Below are 18,337 nucleotides of genomic sequence, written 5' to 3'. Positions count from 1 at the left end.
GGTACTACAGCAAGCTAAGGCGCTGGCACGACTGGTGTCCATTTGATTTTCTTCAGAAGTCTCCCCCACCTAAGTTAGGGGCACTGAAGTGTGCATTTAGCCAAGTGGGTCAGAATCACCTTAGGAGGGAAAACTTACATTTATAGCAGCATATTTAAGTTGGTCTAGAAAAGGTATATTTTCTAAAAATTTAAATGTATGCCATCTATGCAGTGTCTCCATGGAACATTCATCCCTTTTATAAATCTGTGGCACTTGTAAATTTTTATAAATTATAAAATTAATAGGAGTTTGTTTTTACCTTTTTATCTCTTTGATCAACTACCTTGTCTTAGTAGCAACCTAAACTCAAGAAAGCCCTGTCAGCTTAAATATGGCAGTTGCTTATTCATTGAGCAACATTCATTGAGTCCCACCAGGTACCAGATAGTGTGGGGACCAGGTAGTGGGCAGGAACGAACGTAGTCATTAGCTTTGGAGAATTTTTGGTCCTATGGGGCTGGTACTAACATTGCTGCCTCATTTAAGAAATTAATTTATGGTTAAGAGGAAAAGGACTTCCCTGGTAGCTCAGCTCGTAAAGAATCCGCCTGTAATTCAGGAGACCCCGATTCAATTCCTGGGTCAGGAAGATCCCCTGCAGAAGGGATAGGCTACCCACTCCAGTATTCTTGGGCGTCCCTGGTGGCTCAGATGGTAAAGAATCCGCCTGCAATGCAGGAGACCAGATTCTATCCCTGGGTCAGGAAGATCCCCTGGAGGAGGGTATAGCTACCCACTCCAGTATTCTTGCCTGGAGAATTCCATGAACAGAGGATCCTGGCAGGCTTCAGTCCACGGGGTTGCAAAGAGTCGGACATGACTGAGCAACTTTCACTTTCACTTTAAAAGGAAAAAGAAGAAAATATAAAAATTTTTTTAAAAAGGAAAAAGACGATGATAATGAAGAGATTTAAACCCTCTGCTTTCATGTCAGAAAGTGTTTAAGCTCTGCAACTCAGCTGTGAGATTTGGTTACCTGGTTTTTCCAGGTTTGACCTTTGCTGGTTGCTTTTAAAAAAAAAAAGGCAAACAGATGGTCACTAATTTGAGCAGTGATGTAATTGGAATACCTAGTACAACATTCTGGAGCAGCAGTTCTTCCTCTGAATTCACAGACACCTCCACCAAGAGATCCATAGGTAGACTTTAGGAGGTCCATGAACTTGGATGAGGGGGAAAATTACATCTTCATTCTCACTGATCTTACTGGAATGTGATGTGTCCTTCAGTTATGAAAATTGGCATTCGATCTGATTACGGTATGTATGAAACCTTGTCATCCATAGAAGTCACAGATCTTTTGATAGCGAGTGTTTTTGATAGATCAAAATATAGTTTACTTTCTTCTCTATTTAGAAATTACTGTAGTCACTAGACCCGCCACTAGAGCTTGTCACTTCATGCACTAATGAAGCACACACATTGCCAAATCACAAGATTTTTTCCTTCAATTTTTAATAACTCCGGGTACAATCAGTTTCTCTTGTCTTCCCATTGATTTTTATTTTAGTTTACCTTGTGCATTTAAACATTCTCCTGAGAAAGGATCCACGGACTTCACTGCCAAAGGGGGACCCCGTGGCATAAAAAAGGTTACGAGCAGCATTCTCAGGCAGAAGTCAGCAGGCTTTTTCTGTTTGAATAGTTTTCTCCGTGTATTCATGGCCGTGCTGGTCTCTGTTGCTGCACGTGGCCTTCCCCCCGGTGCAGTCAGTGGGGGCCGCCCCACGGTCAGGGTGCCCTGGCTCCATCGTGGGGGCGGCTCCCAGTGTGGGGAACGGGCTCTCGGGCGCAAGGGCTCAGCATTGCAGCGTGAGGGCTGAGCAGTCGCGGCTCCCCGGCTCCGGGGCACAGGCTCGGCAGTCGCGGCTCACAGGCCTAGTTGTTCCAAGGCGTGTGAGAGCTCCCAGACCAGGGATCGAACCAGCATCTCAGGGAAGCCCAGCGAACTTTCTCCATAAAGAGCCAGATAGTTAACACTGGAGGCTTTGCGGACCTTACAGTGTCTGTCACAGATACTCACCTCTGCTGTTGCAGCATGAAAGCAGTCATCAGCGACACATTATCAGATGGACACGACTGTGTTACAATAAAACTTTATTTACAGAAACAAACTGTGGGCCGGATTTGGCCCATAGTCTGTGTAGCTTACCATTCCTCGTTAGAGAGTTTTGTGTGAATGACCTTAGTGGCATTTTAGTCATGCAAAGCGTTGTTTGGTTTGGAGCATCTTCATTTTCTCAAAGCTTGTTTAATCTGCTCCCTGCCATCGTTAATTGCTTTTATTGAACATCTCACAATGATGTTATAAGTCTTGTACCAAAAAGCCGGAACACAGTCCCACTCTTTTAGGTTTACAGTAAGAAAGCTTTGGTCATATGTACAGATAATGACCCAGCATCTAAAAATACCAGCTTTGGAATCAGCCTGGGTTGGAATCTGAGCTCTGCCATGCACTACCCAGTGACTGAACAAGTGATGTAGTCCCTCTAGGCCTCAGTCTTCTCATTCATAAATAGTGCTGAGAATAATGTTGACATCGGTACCCACCTCATAGGAATGTCGGGATCTTCAAATGAGACCATTCTTGTGGAGTGCTCAGCAGGGCACCTGCCTTCCCAGAAGCCGCCGAAGACTCTTAGCTGCTGTTTCTCTTGCTCAGACAGCATTGCAATGGGTGGGCTCACCAATTTGCTTCAATTATCAGACGATTGGGACTTGGCATTCACTGAGGAAATAAACTTGGGATATCCGTGTCCTTTCAGATGTTTGCAATTTCGCTTTTCCTGTTCATCTTTCACCGCACATGAATCTTAAAAAAAAAAAAAATCAAGCAGCTGGATTTTGTAACTCCAAGAGTAAAGAGCACAGCTGGCGATGTGGATAAATTAAGTTGCACGCAATAAACACATCTTTAATGATAAACATCTACATGAAGTATAAGCGGGGCATCTCAATCACTGTAAAAAGGATATTCTGATGAGTGAGCACGGAGCTGACTGATTTGAAAATGTACCCTTGAATCTGTTACAACACATAACTCAATCAAAATCAACGGATTATGCAAAATTATACAACTGTGAACGGTTCCCTGGCAGAACGAGCACATTAATGGTAGGAAGAGCTAGCCTGATTGTTTTAAAGGATACAGTGAGCGTATTCACAAATCTTATTTTACGGGGGACGATTAAGCAGCTTGATTTTCAGTCTCCATTTTCCTTCCGGGTATGATGATGGTGGTGGTGGGAAAGTTTGGGGAAAGGAGAGACGCCCGGGACCCCCCCTGTTTTTTTTCCTCCCAGGGGCTGCTAGGAGCTGCAGTTAGAAGGTCTCCACGCGCCCGCCTCGGTTTAAGCGGGTTTCTGGTGTGTGCTTCGGGGGGATCCGCTGTGATTGTTGCCTGCCTGTTCTTATCGAACCTCACCTTGTGTTGACAGGGGACGCCCCCTTCCAGTGCTGGCTCTGTAGCGCCAAGTTCAAAATCAGCTCGGACTTGAAAAGGCACATGCGCGTGCACTCGGGGGAGAAGCCTTTCAAGTGCGAATTCTGCAGCGTCCGCTGCACCATGAAGGGGAACCTGAAGTCGCACATCCGCATCAAGCACAGCGGGAACAGCTTCAAGTGTCCGCACTGCGACTTCCTGGGGGACAGCAAGGCCGCGCTCCGCAAGCACAGCCGGCTGCACCAGGCCGAGCACCCCGAGAAGTGCCCCGAGTGCAGCTACTCCTGCTCCAGCAAGGCCGCCCTGCGCGTCCACAGCCGCGTGCACTGCCCCGAGCGGCCCTTCAAGTGCGGCCACTGCAGCTTCGACACCAAGCAGCCCAGCAACCTGGCCAAGCACGTGAAGAAGTTCCACGGCGACGCGCTCAAGAGCGAGGCGGCGGAGAGGAGAGACGCGGGCCGGCCGGGCGGCCGCCAGGCGGCCAGGCTGGACGCCAAGAAGACCTTCCACTGCGACCGCTGCGACGCCTCGTTCATGCGCGAGGACTCGCTCCGCAGCCACAGGCGGCAGCACAGTGAGTATGGCGACGGCAAGGGCGCCGACGTGACGGTCCTGCAGCTGCAGGTGGACGCCGGCAAGCCGCCCGCCGCGCCCCTGGCCGTGGGGCACCTGCCCCTGCCGCCCACCCCGGCGCCCCAGTTCAGCGAGGGCAGGGTCAAAATCATCGTGGGCCACCAAGTGCCCCAGGCCAGCGCCATCGTCCAGGCGGCTGCGGCCGCCGTGAACATCGTGCAGCCCGCCTTGGTGGCGCCGAACCCCGAGGAGCTGCGGGGCAACAGCCGGCTGCAGGTCCTTCGCCAGGTCAACCTGATCGCGCCCCCTGCGCCCCCGGGCTGCCCCGGCGAGGCCGCGGCGCTGCCCCAGCCGGCTGTCCTGCTGACCACCCACGACCAGACCCTCATCCCCACCGCCCCGGGCGGCCCCCAGGAGGGCTCTGGCAACCAGACTTTCATCACCAGCTCGGGCATCACGTGCACTGACTTCGAAGGCCTGAACGCCCTGATCCAGGAGGGGACCGCTGAAGTGACGGTGGTCAGCGACGGAGGCCAGAGCATCGCAGTGGCCACCACGGCGCCGCCCATATTCTCCACGTCCCAGCAAGAGCTCCCCAAGCAGACTTACTCCATCATCCAAGGAGGGGCCCACCCAGCGCTGCTCTGTCCCGCGGATTCCATCCCGGACTAGTGCTTATAAAACAAGAGAAAGGGGGGGGAAAGGAGTGACACCCAAAAAGGACGTCAGAAAGAGAATTCTGTAAGAGAATTACTGTTTCCTTACTGTTTTCAAGGGCTGCTGTGAAAAACGCCTCGCCCCCATAATAAATTGCAATTTTATACTGCTCACTGTAATTTTTGTACGCTGTGATGATTTTGAGACCTCTGAATCACCGTGTTGTAACTGCTGTAGAGTCTTCAATGCTACCAACATGATGCCATTTAGGGTTTGGAATGAAATGAGTAGTGAATACATTTGTTTACTTCCAACTTGATTTCCCAACTCTAATAAAGGATTTTTCCATCTCATTAAATTTGTGTAGTAGATGGTACTTCTCGGCCTGTTGTGAGCTTCCGTTCTGAAATCCCCCCAGTGTTTGGGGTAATAGTGTTTTAATACATGGATACAAATCTATTGGCACGAAGGACCATTTTCTACATAATGTTACATGGATATGCGACTAAAAACAGTTTAGTGCAAATGAGGGGGCGGGGGAAGGAATGGTTTCCTAATAAGTTGATACATGATTCAAACATAACAAATGTTAATGATTCTTTAGAGTCACCCTATGATTTGGGTTATTGGGGGCTGAGTTATATAATTAAAGAGAACTTGAACAAGCAAAGGTTCTTAGTCCTCTCTCATAAATAGTATGTAAACGTCTTACCTTCTTCACAGTCAAATATGTGTGGTGCCTAAAGTGACCCAACTATCGTTTTTGTTTTAAAACTTCAGTGACGAACCTGACATTTCTGTTTAGATGCTAATATAATGCAAGTTCCTGTTAGCCTTTAGGACAATTTTCTAGGATACCGTTGTGTTAGATATTAATATACATGCAGTCCCAGGGATCAGACAAGCGAGACTGGAAAAGCATCTATGTTTTTCCAAAATGTGGGCTGTACAGAGAAGAAAATTCACATTTTACTGTTTTGAATTGAAATGCCGTGTGATCAGTAGGTGGCGCCAGAGAGTAGTCTCAAGTTTCCCGTACTTCAAAGACCTGAGGCTTCCCTGGGGCTCAGATGGTAAAGAATCCACCTGCAATGCAGGAGACCCAGGTTCCATCCCTGGATGGGGAAGATCTCCTGGAGAAGGGAGTGGCTACCCACGCCAGTATTCTTGCTTGGAGAATTTCATAGACAAAGGAGCCTCGAGGGCTACATAGTTGATGGGATCGCAAAGAGTGGGACACAACTGAGCAAATAACACTTTTCACTTTCAAAGACCTGAATTAGGGTCTTCGTCTCTGATTTCCAGCTTCTAGCATTATCTTCAGCTCAGGATGGGCTCTTAACACACTCTAAATGAATGAAACATGCTCTCACAGAGCATCAGCAAAGATTGGTCAGGAGGGGAGGTTACACTTGTGAGAGAAGCATGTTTAAAATGAGAGAACACTTTAGATACATTTTTACCAGAGTCATCAACACTTTAATGTCCGTAACACATGAACTTATTAAAATTCTCATGCATATCAACTCACTTTTACATAAAGATACTATCCCCCCTTTTTTGTAATAGCAAACCGAGAAACGATGCAAAATGGAGATGCCGGAAACCTTGAGAGTTGCCTGTTAGAAACAGAAAGCCAGCTTTCCATAGACACAGAGTTCAAGCTGCGTTTTGTCTTCTGTTTTTGGTCCCTTCCATTTGAACACCGTTTTGATAATTCACATATCTTCTTTGCCAGAATTTATTTTCAGCTATGGTAATATGGTATTTATTTATCAGCTATGGTAATAATGCATCATTAACTGTGGTTTGGTAAGAAATCAAAAAACTTGCAGTTTACTCTGTTAGTATTTTAGTTATTTTATCACTTTAGGATTATTGCTTGCCGCTCTTTGAGAAAATATTCAGCCACTAAATTCTAGCTGGGAAACTGTCATGAACCTATGTTCTATATGTTTCTTTTTTCCCAGTGTGCCCCTTGCTTCAACTTTTAAATGATAGTTTCCTGCTTATGAATGTTATGTAGTCAAGATAGAAAATATGGGAACCATGTTACAACTCTTCCTCCAACATACGAATGGGTTATGTCCTGATAAAGCCATCATTAGGTTGAAAATATTACTAAGTCGAAAATATCGTTAAGTCAAAAATGCATTTAATGCAGCTAATCTACTACTAAACATAGCTTAGCTTCACCCACCTTAAACATGCTCAGACCATTTAGTTTAGCCGACCGCTGGGCTAGTACAAAGCCCAACAAAGCCCATTTTGTGGCAGGATATGGAATATCTCATGTAATGTATTGACTGCAGAAAGTGGCGGTCATGGATTGTAGGGGTACGGAATGGCTGGGAATGGCTGTAGGTGTATCACTGGTTCATCTTTGGGCTCCCACGGCGGAATCACTGCCGCTGCCCAGCCTCGGGAGAGACAATCAGACTGCAGAGTGCTAGCCCAGGAAAAGATCGAAATTCAAAGTACAGTTCCATTGAATGCGTATTGCTTTTGTACCATCGAAAAGTTAAAAAATTGTAAGTTGAGCCATCGTATAAATTTGGGGCCATCTGCATATATATTAAGAAAAATTCAAAGACACTGATAGTTTTACTACCCAGATGTAAAAATTGTGACCATCTTGATGTACCTTCTTCTAATCATTATTCTCTGTGCTTGCGTATGTTTTCTACCCCAGTTACAGAGCTGGGGTTGAATTGAGCACACTGTTTTCTTTTTATATACTATATTTGTCTTTATACCATTACATCTCCAGAGAGCTGCAGCTCTCCATTTATACATGTAAAGCACATACACCTACAAGCATATACACACACATGCATATTTGGATTTTTTTTTTAACAAACTACAACAGGAAAACTTGTTCTTCCTGATAAACTATATATAGAGCTGGACAAAAACCAAGACAATAATCTCCAGCCTATTCTTACCCCACCCAAGCTAAGTAAGGTCTCTGTGTTCATACCAACTCAAAAGATAACCTAGAAAAGGTTTGTCCTTATTTTTGTAGTCTTGCACTATATACATTTCTCTCTGATGTGAAAAATGAAAGTGTTAGTCGTTCAGTCGTATCCGACCCTTTGCGAGCCCATGGACTGTAGCCCACTGGGCTCCTCTGTCCATGGAATTCTCCAGGCAAGAATACTGAAGGGGGTAGCCATTCCCTTCTCCGGGGGATCTTCCCCACCCAGGGATCGAACCCAGAACTCCAGATTCTTTACCGTCTGGGCCACCAGTAGAGGTTTTTCCTTGTTTTTGTAGTATCACACTACGTCCATTTCTCTCTGCCTTGCTCTTATTGCTCCACACACAGTACTATGTGTCAGTACAGCAACGCCTAACTTTTTTTAAGCAAAAGGTAGAGTATGAATTACCGTGTTAGAAGCACCCACCTCCATATTCGTGGATATTTTGGTGGTTTGGGCGTTTGTTTGCCATTACAAACTGCCACAGTAAATGTCTTACATAGTTCCTCGTATTCATTTGTGCTTTATTTGCTTTCTGTAGGTTAGATTTCTCAAAGTGAGTTTCAGTGAGTTTCTGCAGTTTGCACTTGTGTAGACTCAGATGACTTTTTCAAAATGATGGTCTCACTGGGGCATGAGCCCCAGCTATCGCCAATCTCGGGTGTTACTGATCTTTTGAGGTCTAGTCAATCTGATGTGTGAAAATGGTAATCCGGACTCTGCATTCCCTGAGCTCCTGCTTTGATCTGCATCTCCCTGACGCCTCTGCGTAGACTTCTGATTATTTGCACTTTTCTTATCTATGAACTTTAAACTCATACTCTCATTTTTCTCCGTGGGTTGTTGGGCACATGGGACATGAACCCCATGTTTGTCACATGGATACCTTCTTCATTGTACATTCCTATGAAACTTGCCAATTTTTTTCTGTAATTAATGGTCTATTTGGATTTTATATCTCAACCTGATATATTTTGGTACTACAGACTTGGCAAAAGGAAAAAAAAAAACCATTCATTTCACTCTAAATTTTCAAATCTGTAGTATGTAATTCCACTTAGTCTCTTAAAATTATTTCGAATCTTCAGTATTTTTTTGGTCTAACAGCTTTCTGATTACCTTTTTTTGTTTGTTTGGGGTTTTGTGAAAGGTTTTGGGGGTTTTTTGTTTGACTTTTGGTTTGGTTTTGTTGTCGTTGTTGGGTTTGGGTTTTTTGGGTTTTGTTTTGCTTTGTTTTTTGGTATTTTCAATTTTCTCCTTAGGTAGTCTGCCAAGAGTTTGTCTTGTTGTTTATGTAAAAGTAACGCTTTTGCTTTTATTTATTCTTTCTCTGCTTCTCCTCCATTTTATTCACTTCAGCATTTATCTTCATTTCAGTGTTGTCTTTATTAATTCGTTCCCCTGTTTTTCTTTCAGTTTTTTTATTAGTCTAGTTTCCTGTATTAAGTTCACTTATTTTCAGCCTTTAATGGTAAAAGCATTTAAACCTATGTATTTTCCAGTATGACTTAAAGATCTTTTCTTTTTTTTCTTCAAAAAAAAGATCATTTTTTTCGAAGTTTCAAAATCATGACTGTCATACAAATATAAAATGAACAGGCATTAGCAATTTCATTTAATTCAGTAAGTAATGAAGGAATCAGTAAGATGTTACAACAGGTTACAAGGAGAATTCAATGAATGAACACTTAAACAGGCAGTCAGGAATACTGAAGTGAGTTCACAGACAGATGCAAAATTGGTTAGTGTCTACAGGGCAACCCTCAGTTGCATTCCACCCACAAAATCTGTGTGCATTCTTACATGTTTTTTGCATTATCGTATGTTTCTATAACTCACAAAGTTGTAAAATATCTCAAAAACACTGACAGGCATTGACCCCTGTAGAATTAGGGGACCCAGGGCTGGGATCTCACAGACCAGCCAGTAATCTTTTTTGCCTGTTTCCAAGTCTTTCAGAAATTTTCTTGACATCCATATCTCTACAGATTTTTATATGAAGTGTCTTTTCAAAAATTTCTAGATTCTTTGTTATTCCAGTTTTAGGATTGGTTGGTTGGTTTGGTGGCTCAGAGGGATAAAATCCAAGAGGTTTATTTCTTATTTTTTTAAGTAAGTACAATTTGTGAAACTACATTTTGGTTTTTGATATTAATGTTTTGATCTGAGAATATGACCTGTAAAATATGTGCTTTTGGTAATTTATTAGTTTTCTTTATGGCCATGCAATGACCAATTTTTGTAAATGTATGATGGAGATCTATGAATTAAGCATGTTGATTTTGTTATTCAGATTTTCTGAATCCCTCTTAGTTTTTGTCTATTTGGTAAATTTTGAAATAAGTATTTTAAACCTTTCACTATCATTGTGTTTTTTATCAAGCTTTTCTTGTATTACTGTTTCATTTTATTATATTTTGTCACACGTTGTTTGATGCATATAATTTTGTGGCTGTGATGTGTTCTTTGTCAATGTCACAATTTATCCTTTATGCCTGATCTTTCCATTTAAAAGCTTTTGGCCTTAAATTATACTTTATTTTGTGACAATATTCTAAGACTTATTTTATATTTTATTATATTTTCTTAGTTTATCTTTGCCCACTCTGTGGTTTAATATATTTCTTTAATAGCATCTCTTTGTCTTTGGTTGGAGAATTCAAACTGTTTTGCATTTATCATAGTAACATATACTTAGTATTACTCATTTCTGTCTTATTTAATATTTACAACTTATTAAACTTTGTGATTTTCTTCTTTTCCCTTTCCAGCTTTTCACTTTGTTCTCAATGGTTCTTAAATATGTCTCCATTCTGCTAATAGTTACTTTCTAAACTTTAGTGATTGTTCTTAAATTGCTTCCTCTACTGTTATATCAAATAGAAATGTTAACCAGGCGCCAGCCTTTCATTACGTCCTCCTAAGAGGAGGCTGTGGGACCACATCTCTTTCTACAACCCCCTCCCCAAATCCTGAGTTTTGCTGAGATAGCTTCTAGATCATTTACTTCCAGACTTTTGTTAAATTTTACCCTACAGAATGTCTCTTATGTTATAATTCCCAAATTGCCATCATCCACTGAGATATAATCAAAGTCACAACATTCATTATTCATCTTAGTGTCTTATACTCTTTTTCCTGTATTTCATATCTTTACTCTGATTTTTATCCTTATTCCATTAATCTCTTGAGTATATTCCTCAGAAAGGTCACATAGGTTCTTTTGTCCTGGCAGAGGAATAATACCTTTGGACAGAGGGTTCTTTTAAGTCATCTTTAAAATCTGTTCTCATGGAGAAGAAAAGTTTGATACTGATCTGATCCAGTGACTGGCAAAACAGATAGAATGGCAGTGTTGCCAGGGAGAAAAAGTTGGGAAGTCTCTCATCTCAGCCAATCAGATCGAAAGAACCGGTCTCTGAAACTTGCAGATCCGAAACTTGATCATTTCATCCTACTACTCAGCAACAAAATTATAGTTCTATAAATTGAAACACATTTTTTTATTCCCTTTGACCATAGGGCTCCAAGCTTTAAATACTTCTTTACATCAAATTATCATTAGAAACAACTTTTTATTGTTATGTTGTAAACATGTTTTGATAATTAAAATTTTAAAAATTTACTGAGAGATAGGACTAGTTTTTAATCAGCTTATATATCTGTGATGAACAGTACTTAAAAGTTTGTATCAGATGTTAGAATGAGGGACAGATCATTTGCAGTTATATTCTCAGTTTTCTTTTTTATTGATATAAACCCTGAGAAGTCTCAGTCACATAAGTAAGGATGTGGACATAGAAAGTGTATTGTTTCAGCAGTGCTTCTCAATTATTTGAATTCCTTCTGAGTTAAATGCCAGATCATACAATGATCAATCATAATTAATTGGGTCAATTTTGTTAAAAGCAAAGAACTGAAAACCACCTGAGATTTCCTTCCCAGTCATGGAGCACTTACTTTCTCAACCTCAGCACCATAAGTCACCTCCTGGGTGTTTTCTTAGATGATCAGTTTTTGGGGAAAGTACACATAAAAGTGGAGGATCTGAGAACTGGTTTCCTCAATCATGTCCGTAAACCTCTTGAGAAATCTTTCTATATTCCCCAAACACAAGAACCCCAGTTAAAGGCCCTTGCTATGGAGCAGGGTTTAGCAAACTTCTGTAAGCCAGAGACAATAGTGAAGGAGAGGGTATAGTTGTGTTCCAATAAAACTTTATTTATGGACATTGACAGCTGAATTTCATGTAGTTTTCAAGCGCCACAAACTATTCTTTTTCTCCAACCATTTTTTAAAAAATGTGAAAACCATTCCTGGCTCGCAGACCGCACAAACACAGGTGTGTTGGGCCACAGTTTGCCAGCCCTTGCCCTAGTACAACTGCACAGAGTAGGTGCATAACAGACTTTTATTAAATAAAGAGCAATAATGATTTTCAGTGATAAAAAGCTAACATTTATTGACTCAGGATATGCCATGCATGCATCCATGCTAAGTCACTTCAGTCGTGTCCGACTCTTTGCAACCCCATGAACCGTAGCCCGCCAGGCTCCTCTGTCCAACACAGTGCTAAATGCTGTACGTAGTTATCTCCTCCTCCTAACAGCCCACGAGGGAGGCACAATTATTACCCACCTTGTGCAGAAAAAGATGTTTCCCAACTTGCCTGGTGTAAGATTCAGGCCTTTGTGACAAAGGCCCGCAGCCACAGCCCAGCTTTGGGAATACCGATACAGTGCCCCTGTGAGGGGGCCTGAGAACCTGTGTTTTAGAAATTGCACCGCTGACTATTTTTCTGGTCCAGACAACATGGGAAATACTAAAGAATCAAAGGCTCAGGAAGGGTAAGAAACCCACCCAAGGTCACAAAGCAAATTCCCTTGTAATGCTGCAGCCATCAGCCAACATTCAAATCACCTGCCCCATCCTAACCGGCTTGTTTTCTGTCGTCACGGCCCTCATCCAGTTTGGTAAATCCGGGATTCTTCTCTGCTCCCACCCCCCCTGCACCCCCTGGAATATCAAGTGGGACTGGGGAGCCGTTGCTGGCGTGCCTGCCACACCCACCCCCAGATGTGAGTGACAGATGTGTTCTGTTGCGTGTTGGTTTATAGCTATAGCTTGGGGAATTCAAAGGTAGACTCTTTGCCCTGAGCTTCTCATACACACCGAAATATTTGTTTTGTGTTTCATATTATTCTGTGTTTGATCTAAGACAGTAAAATATAAGCCTGTTAGCATTCTTCCAAAAGGAAAAGGCCAAAAAAATAAATAAGTAAATGGGGCTCCTTGGGGAATGTTAGCTCCTGGGAGAGGTGTTTATTTCTAGAGAAGCAATACCACATGTATATCGTGTATATAAAGAGACCGTGTAGTCCATCATCCAGTCTGGGACAGAGAGTGAGGCGGCACTCTGATAATTAGGACGGGCGAGCAAGTGTAAGTAGCTTCCAATATGCCCTTAGCACCCATTCCAATGGAAGGCCGAGCCCAGAAGCCGTAAAATAATGCCTAATGCTTTGCCCTAACAATAGAAGGCAGCAACACAACATAAGGCAAAGGTCAGAGTTTCATACCCCACAAGTCAGTTTTCCAAGAAAAATAACAAGTCACACGCCACAGAGTTGATGGAGTTTGAGTTTTGACCTAATGCTTTAGAGATAAATGTATTATTACTATAAATGTATCATCTTTCTCTGTTAATTCTTCCCTGTGTGATTGCATTCCTATTTCCAATGTTAGTAGGCATAGTGGATTAGATTTCTGTTTCCAACCCGGCACCCCCTCCCTGGGACTGAATCATCCTTACCCAGCCTTGCGCATCAGTATCATGGTGGGTAGAGTGGCTTCCGGGCCCTGTTGACTCTGGGCGAAGCTTTGTGGTTTGCTGTGGCCAATGAAGCCAAAGGGAAGAGGGGTTTTAGCTGGGCCTGTGTAATTTGGCTCATCCTCTCGCTCTCAGATGACCTGTCATGAGAAGCACATGCCCTGTGTAGATAAAGACCCAAGGAAAAATGAGCAGACACATGGAGTTGGCCTGAACCCAACCCAACAGAGCCACAGTGACTCCCAGATCCATGAAAAAGAACATAAAGATTTGTTGTCAAGAGCCACTGAGATTTTGAGGTTGTTACACAGCAAAAGCCAACACAGGAGACTATTAGTGAACATCCTCAATTTATGATTTTCTGCTGAATTGCCGTATCCCATATTTAGCATTTACCTGAATAAGTAAAACAATGTTTCCCCTATAAAACCACTTTAAAATCACTTTCAACACAAGTATGATGAAAAAAATATTTGTCCTTAGAAACTTTGAATGCAAATCCAGCAGGTCTCTTCACATCTTACCTCCTTTTCCTTCCTTTTGCTTTTTTTTTTTTTTTTTTTTTAAATTTTTGGCCAGTTCCCTTTTTTCAGAAACAGAAAGAAAACTGCCCAGAGGCCTCCCCACTCGGTCTGCCCAAGGCCTGTTAGTCTCCCTGTGGGCATCTTTGGTTAGAGGCAGCGTTTTCCCTGCTGGCTCTGAGACTCAGCGCGTTCCAGAAGATACGTGAGAGTAACAAAGTTCTGGAGATGCTTCAGCTTTTGAGAGAGTTTACACCTTTTCTTAAAGAGGATTCCATTTGTTTCTACCTGACTCTAAGTTACTATGTGTCTTCAGAAAGATCAGCAGAGTTCAGGTTAATTTGAAAGATTTGTATGTTGAAGGATCCATGAGAACTTGGAATTTTTTCAGTATTAAAAGTTCTTGCAAGTTAGTAAGTTGGCAGTCAGTCATCTTTACAGAGCTTCTTTCCACCTAGTCCAGTGTAGACAGCATGCGTGCGTGCTAAGTCACTCCAGTCATGTCTGACCCTCTGTGACCCCGTGGACTGTGGCCCGCCGGGCTCCTCTGTCCATGGAATTCTCCAGGCAAGAATACTGGAGTGGGGTGCCATTTTCTCCTGCAGGAGATCTTCCCAACCCAGGGATGAAACCCAGGTCTCCTGCATTGCAGGCGGATTCTTTACCAGCTGACCCACCAGGGTGTCTAGGGTAAAAAGAACAAAGGGTTCTGTGACGCAGTTTGTTAGGGCTGGGCCTGTGAAGGACACGTGGCTGTCACCCAAAGCCCTCGCGAGCCTGGGTTGTACGCAGGCCCGTGGAGAAGTGGAGCAGGGATGGCAGCGGTTAGGAAGGAAGCCTCTGCAGTCAGATGAATGTGGGGTAGAATCCCAGCTCCGTATTATCCCAGAGAATGGAAATGACCCAGACAAGTGACCTAACCTCTCTGAACCTCTGTTTGGTCTTCGTTATAATGTGAGAGAATAACCGTGCCAGCCTTAGAGTACTATAAAGAAGAATTAAATAAAATAGTACATGTTAAATAAAATAATGCATGTTAAGATACAGAAAATTAGCAAAGGGGAGAAGAAAGGGAGAGGGGACAAATTAGGAGTGTGGGATTAACAGATACACATACTACGTGTAAAACAGATAAGCAACAAGGATAAACAGTATAGCCATATCCATTTGCTTATAATAACCTATAATGGAATATAATCTACAAGAATACTGGATCCCTATACTGTATACCTGAAACTCACATAACATTGTAAAGCAACCATGCTTCAATTTAAAAAGAAAAACAAAAAGGGTGATACATGTTAGGTACCTAACACATGTGAAAGTTGCTCCGTAGTGTCCAGCTCTTTGTGGCCCCAGGGACTATACAGTCCATGGAGTTCTCCAGGGCAGGATGCTGGGGTGGGCAGCCTTTCCCTTCTCCAGGGGATCTCGCCAACCCAGGGACTGAACCCACGTCTCTTACGTCTCCTGCACTGGCAGGCGGGTTCTTTCCCACTCACACCGCCCGGGAAGGCCAGCACGAACCAGAGGAGGTCTCAGAGCTCACTCACAAGAGCAGCGCTTCTGCCGAGGTTGCGACAGTGTGTGACGGCAGCAGCGGCGGTTTCTGGGCGCAGCGGGCCCCGCTGGGGAGTCCCCAGCTTCAGCGCCACAGGCGCCCCTGCGGCACCCCGAGTGTGGCCCGTCTCCCGCCCACCTGTCACCCAAGCCGTGCTCTCAGCTCCCTCACTTGCCACCAGTCCGTTCCTGATCTGGTGCAGCTGGCCAGCAGTTTCTGTTGCTCGTAATCAACGAACTCTAATTGATGAACTCCCAGAGAGAGGAGCTCTGGTGGGATCTGCGGTCACTGGTCTTTACTGAGGACTCCCTCTGGGCAGAATTGGGGGCTGTATCAATGTAGAAGTCATTGCTTAGACTCAGCCCTTGCACTCAGCTAAAAAGCCAGTTCAGATGTTTTTGGTCTAAGTGCAAACCTTGTTTCCTTTAAACAAAAAGATGCCCTTACCACCAGCAGGGGAATTCTCCTTCCTTCTGAGAGCTTAATGGGTTCCAGTGTGTGAGGGCCGGCCTTCTTGAGGGGAGGGCATGTGTCCCATGCCTGGCCAATCACAGCACCCTGTGACCTCGGTCAAAGGTATCAGTCCAAAAGCAAAGGTTAGTGAGATTATCCTATAAGGCAATGGAAAGAGTTGCTGGTTTCAACAGAAATAATTGACAGTAAATATTTATCATCTCTATGGCAGCTCCTCAGTTCTGTAGTTCTAGCGCAAGAGCAGCCGTGTGAAGGGAAAGTCGCTCAGTCATGTCTGACTCTCTGCGGCCCTGCCAGGCTCCTGTGTCCAAGGGATTCTCCAGGCAAGAATACTGGAGTCGGTTGCCATGCCCTCTTCAGGGGATCTTCCCAACAGAGGGATCGAACCCATGTCTCCCACATTGCAGGAGAATTCTTTACCCTTTGAACTGCTCAGGAATCAGCCATAGATAAATATGGAAATGAGTGGAGCCATGTTCCAATAAAACCTGATTTACAGAAACACGCAAATGGGCCAGATTTGGTCCATAGGCCATAGCTTGCCAACCCCTGGGCTAAAGGATGGGTATATGACCCAAGACAAGCCAATCAGGCACTTTGTAGATACTCAATAAAATCAATAATTATAGAAATTTGTATTTTAAAGTATTTTATTTTATTTTATTTAAAACATTTTATTGAAAGTATTTATTGCATTTTAAAGTAGTCTTTAAAGTTATTATAGTGTAAGGGTAGTAGGTAGATGGCTGCTGCTGATAATAATAAGAATAACTAATATACTTGATTCTTTACTGTCAGCCCCTTTACATATATTTCCCTTTTAATACTCAGAAAAACCATTTGAGTTAGGTAGAATTATCATCCTCATTTTACAGATGAGGAAACTGAGGCCTGAGGAGGTTAAGAGACTTGTTCAAAATCACACATCTCTGAAGAGCTGGACTCGGTGAGACAATGCGTGTGAGATGTGTTCACGGAGGCTCACACGGCGAGCCTCTGATCACTCTTCACTGACAGCATCGCAGCCATCACTGCCATCACCACTGATGCCTCCCAGCTGAGGGCAGGTTAGTTAGCCTTCCCAGACCAGGCCTCGGACCTGCTCTGGAAATGTCCAGGTTTAATAGGGAGAGAGGGGAAGGAGCAGCAGGAGCTGGCTTCCCTGCACCCTCTTGCCATCAAAGCCTTCGCGTCTCCTCCCTACCCGCCTCCTGTCCCCAGCGATCCGCCCGCCTCCAGCCAGACTGCGGTTTCTCCAGAGTGCCACATCTGTTCCCTCTTTGCCTCATTTCTCTGTCTGCCTAAGACCGACTCTTCCTGCGCTTCTGGGGTTACGAGTCTGCCTCTTGCATGAAGCTTTGCCTGACCACTGTGTGAGTCTTTATCATACTGTATGGAACTGTTTACTTATTTTTCCTCTTGACTACTCTGTGACTTCCTTAAAGGCTTACTGTAACATTCCTAGAGATCGATATAGCACCTCACACTCACATGGAACCCAATTAATTTTTGTTAAACAAATGAATGGTTCTGGAACAAGTGCTAGTAGAATATGTCAGAGTCAGGGAGACTGTGTGCCATAATATCAGCTCATTTCAGTAGCTCAGTCATGTCTGACTCTTTGAGACCCCATGTACTGTAGCCCACCAGGCCTCCCTGTCCATCACCAACTCTCAGAATTTACCCAAACTCATGTCCATTGAGTCGGTGACACCATCCAACCATCCTATCCTCTGTCGTCCCCTTCACCTACCGCCTTCAATCTTTCCCAGCATCAGGGTCTTTTCAAATAAGTCAGTTCTTCGCATCAGGTGGCCAAAGTATTAGAGTTTCAGCTTCACCATCAGTCCTTCCAGTGAATATTCAGGACTGATTTCCTTTAGGATGGACTGGTTGGATCTCCTTGCAGTCCAAGGGACTCTCAAGAGTCTTCTCCAACACCACAGTTCAAAAGCATCAATTCTTCAGTGCTCAGCTTTCTTTATGGTCCAACTCTCACATCCATACATGACCACTGGAAAAACCAAAGCTTTGACTAGATGGACCTTTGTTGGCAAAGTAATGTCTCTGCTTTCCAATATGCTGTCTAGGTTGGTCATAGCTTTTCTTCCAAGGAGCAAGCGTCTTTTAATTTCATGGCTGCAGTCACCATCTGCAGTGATTTTGGAGCCCAAGAAAATAAAGTCAGTCACTGTTTCCACTGTTTCCCCATCTATTTGCCATGAAGTGATGGGACCAGATGCCATGATCTTAGTC

The 18,337-nt window shown here is 43.7% G+C and overlaps 1 protein-coding gene across 3 annotated transcripts in view; it reads left to right on the top strand.

Moving 5' to 3' along the window:
- ZFP64 (ZFP64 zinc finger protein) overlaps positions 1-18,337 on the top strand; it is a 72,009-nt gene that overhangs the window by 24,229 nt on the left and 29,443 nt on the right. The window contains exon 6 of one of the 3 annotated variants that reach the window (XM_061127527.1): positions 3,480-12,030. The exons of 1 other annotated variant lie outside the window; for it this stretch is intronic. In XM_061127527.1, coding sequence (XP_060983510.1) covers positions 3,480-4,729 — 1,250 coding nt within the window. In that variant the 3' untranslated portion in view covers positions 4,730-12,030. Of the gene's footprint in view, positions 1-3,479; positions 12,031-18,337 lie in introns of those variants that run through there. One more of the 3 variants, XM_061127526.1, reaches the window with a different exon arrangement.

This window comes from Dama dama, chromosome 23 (genome assembly GCF_033118175.1).
Source record: "Dama dama isolate Ldn47 chromosome 23, ASM3311817v1, whole genome shotgun sequence".
Lineage (NCBI taxonomy): Eukaryota > Metazoa > Chordata > Mammalia > Artiodactyla > Cervidae > Dama > Dama dama.
The sequence above is the reverse complement of the archived record's forward strand: the minus strand, read 5'-3'. Positions and strand labels throughout refer to the sequence as shown.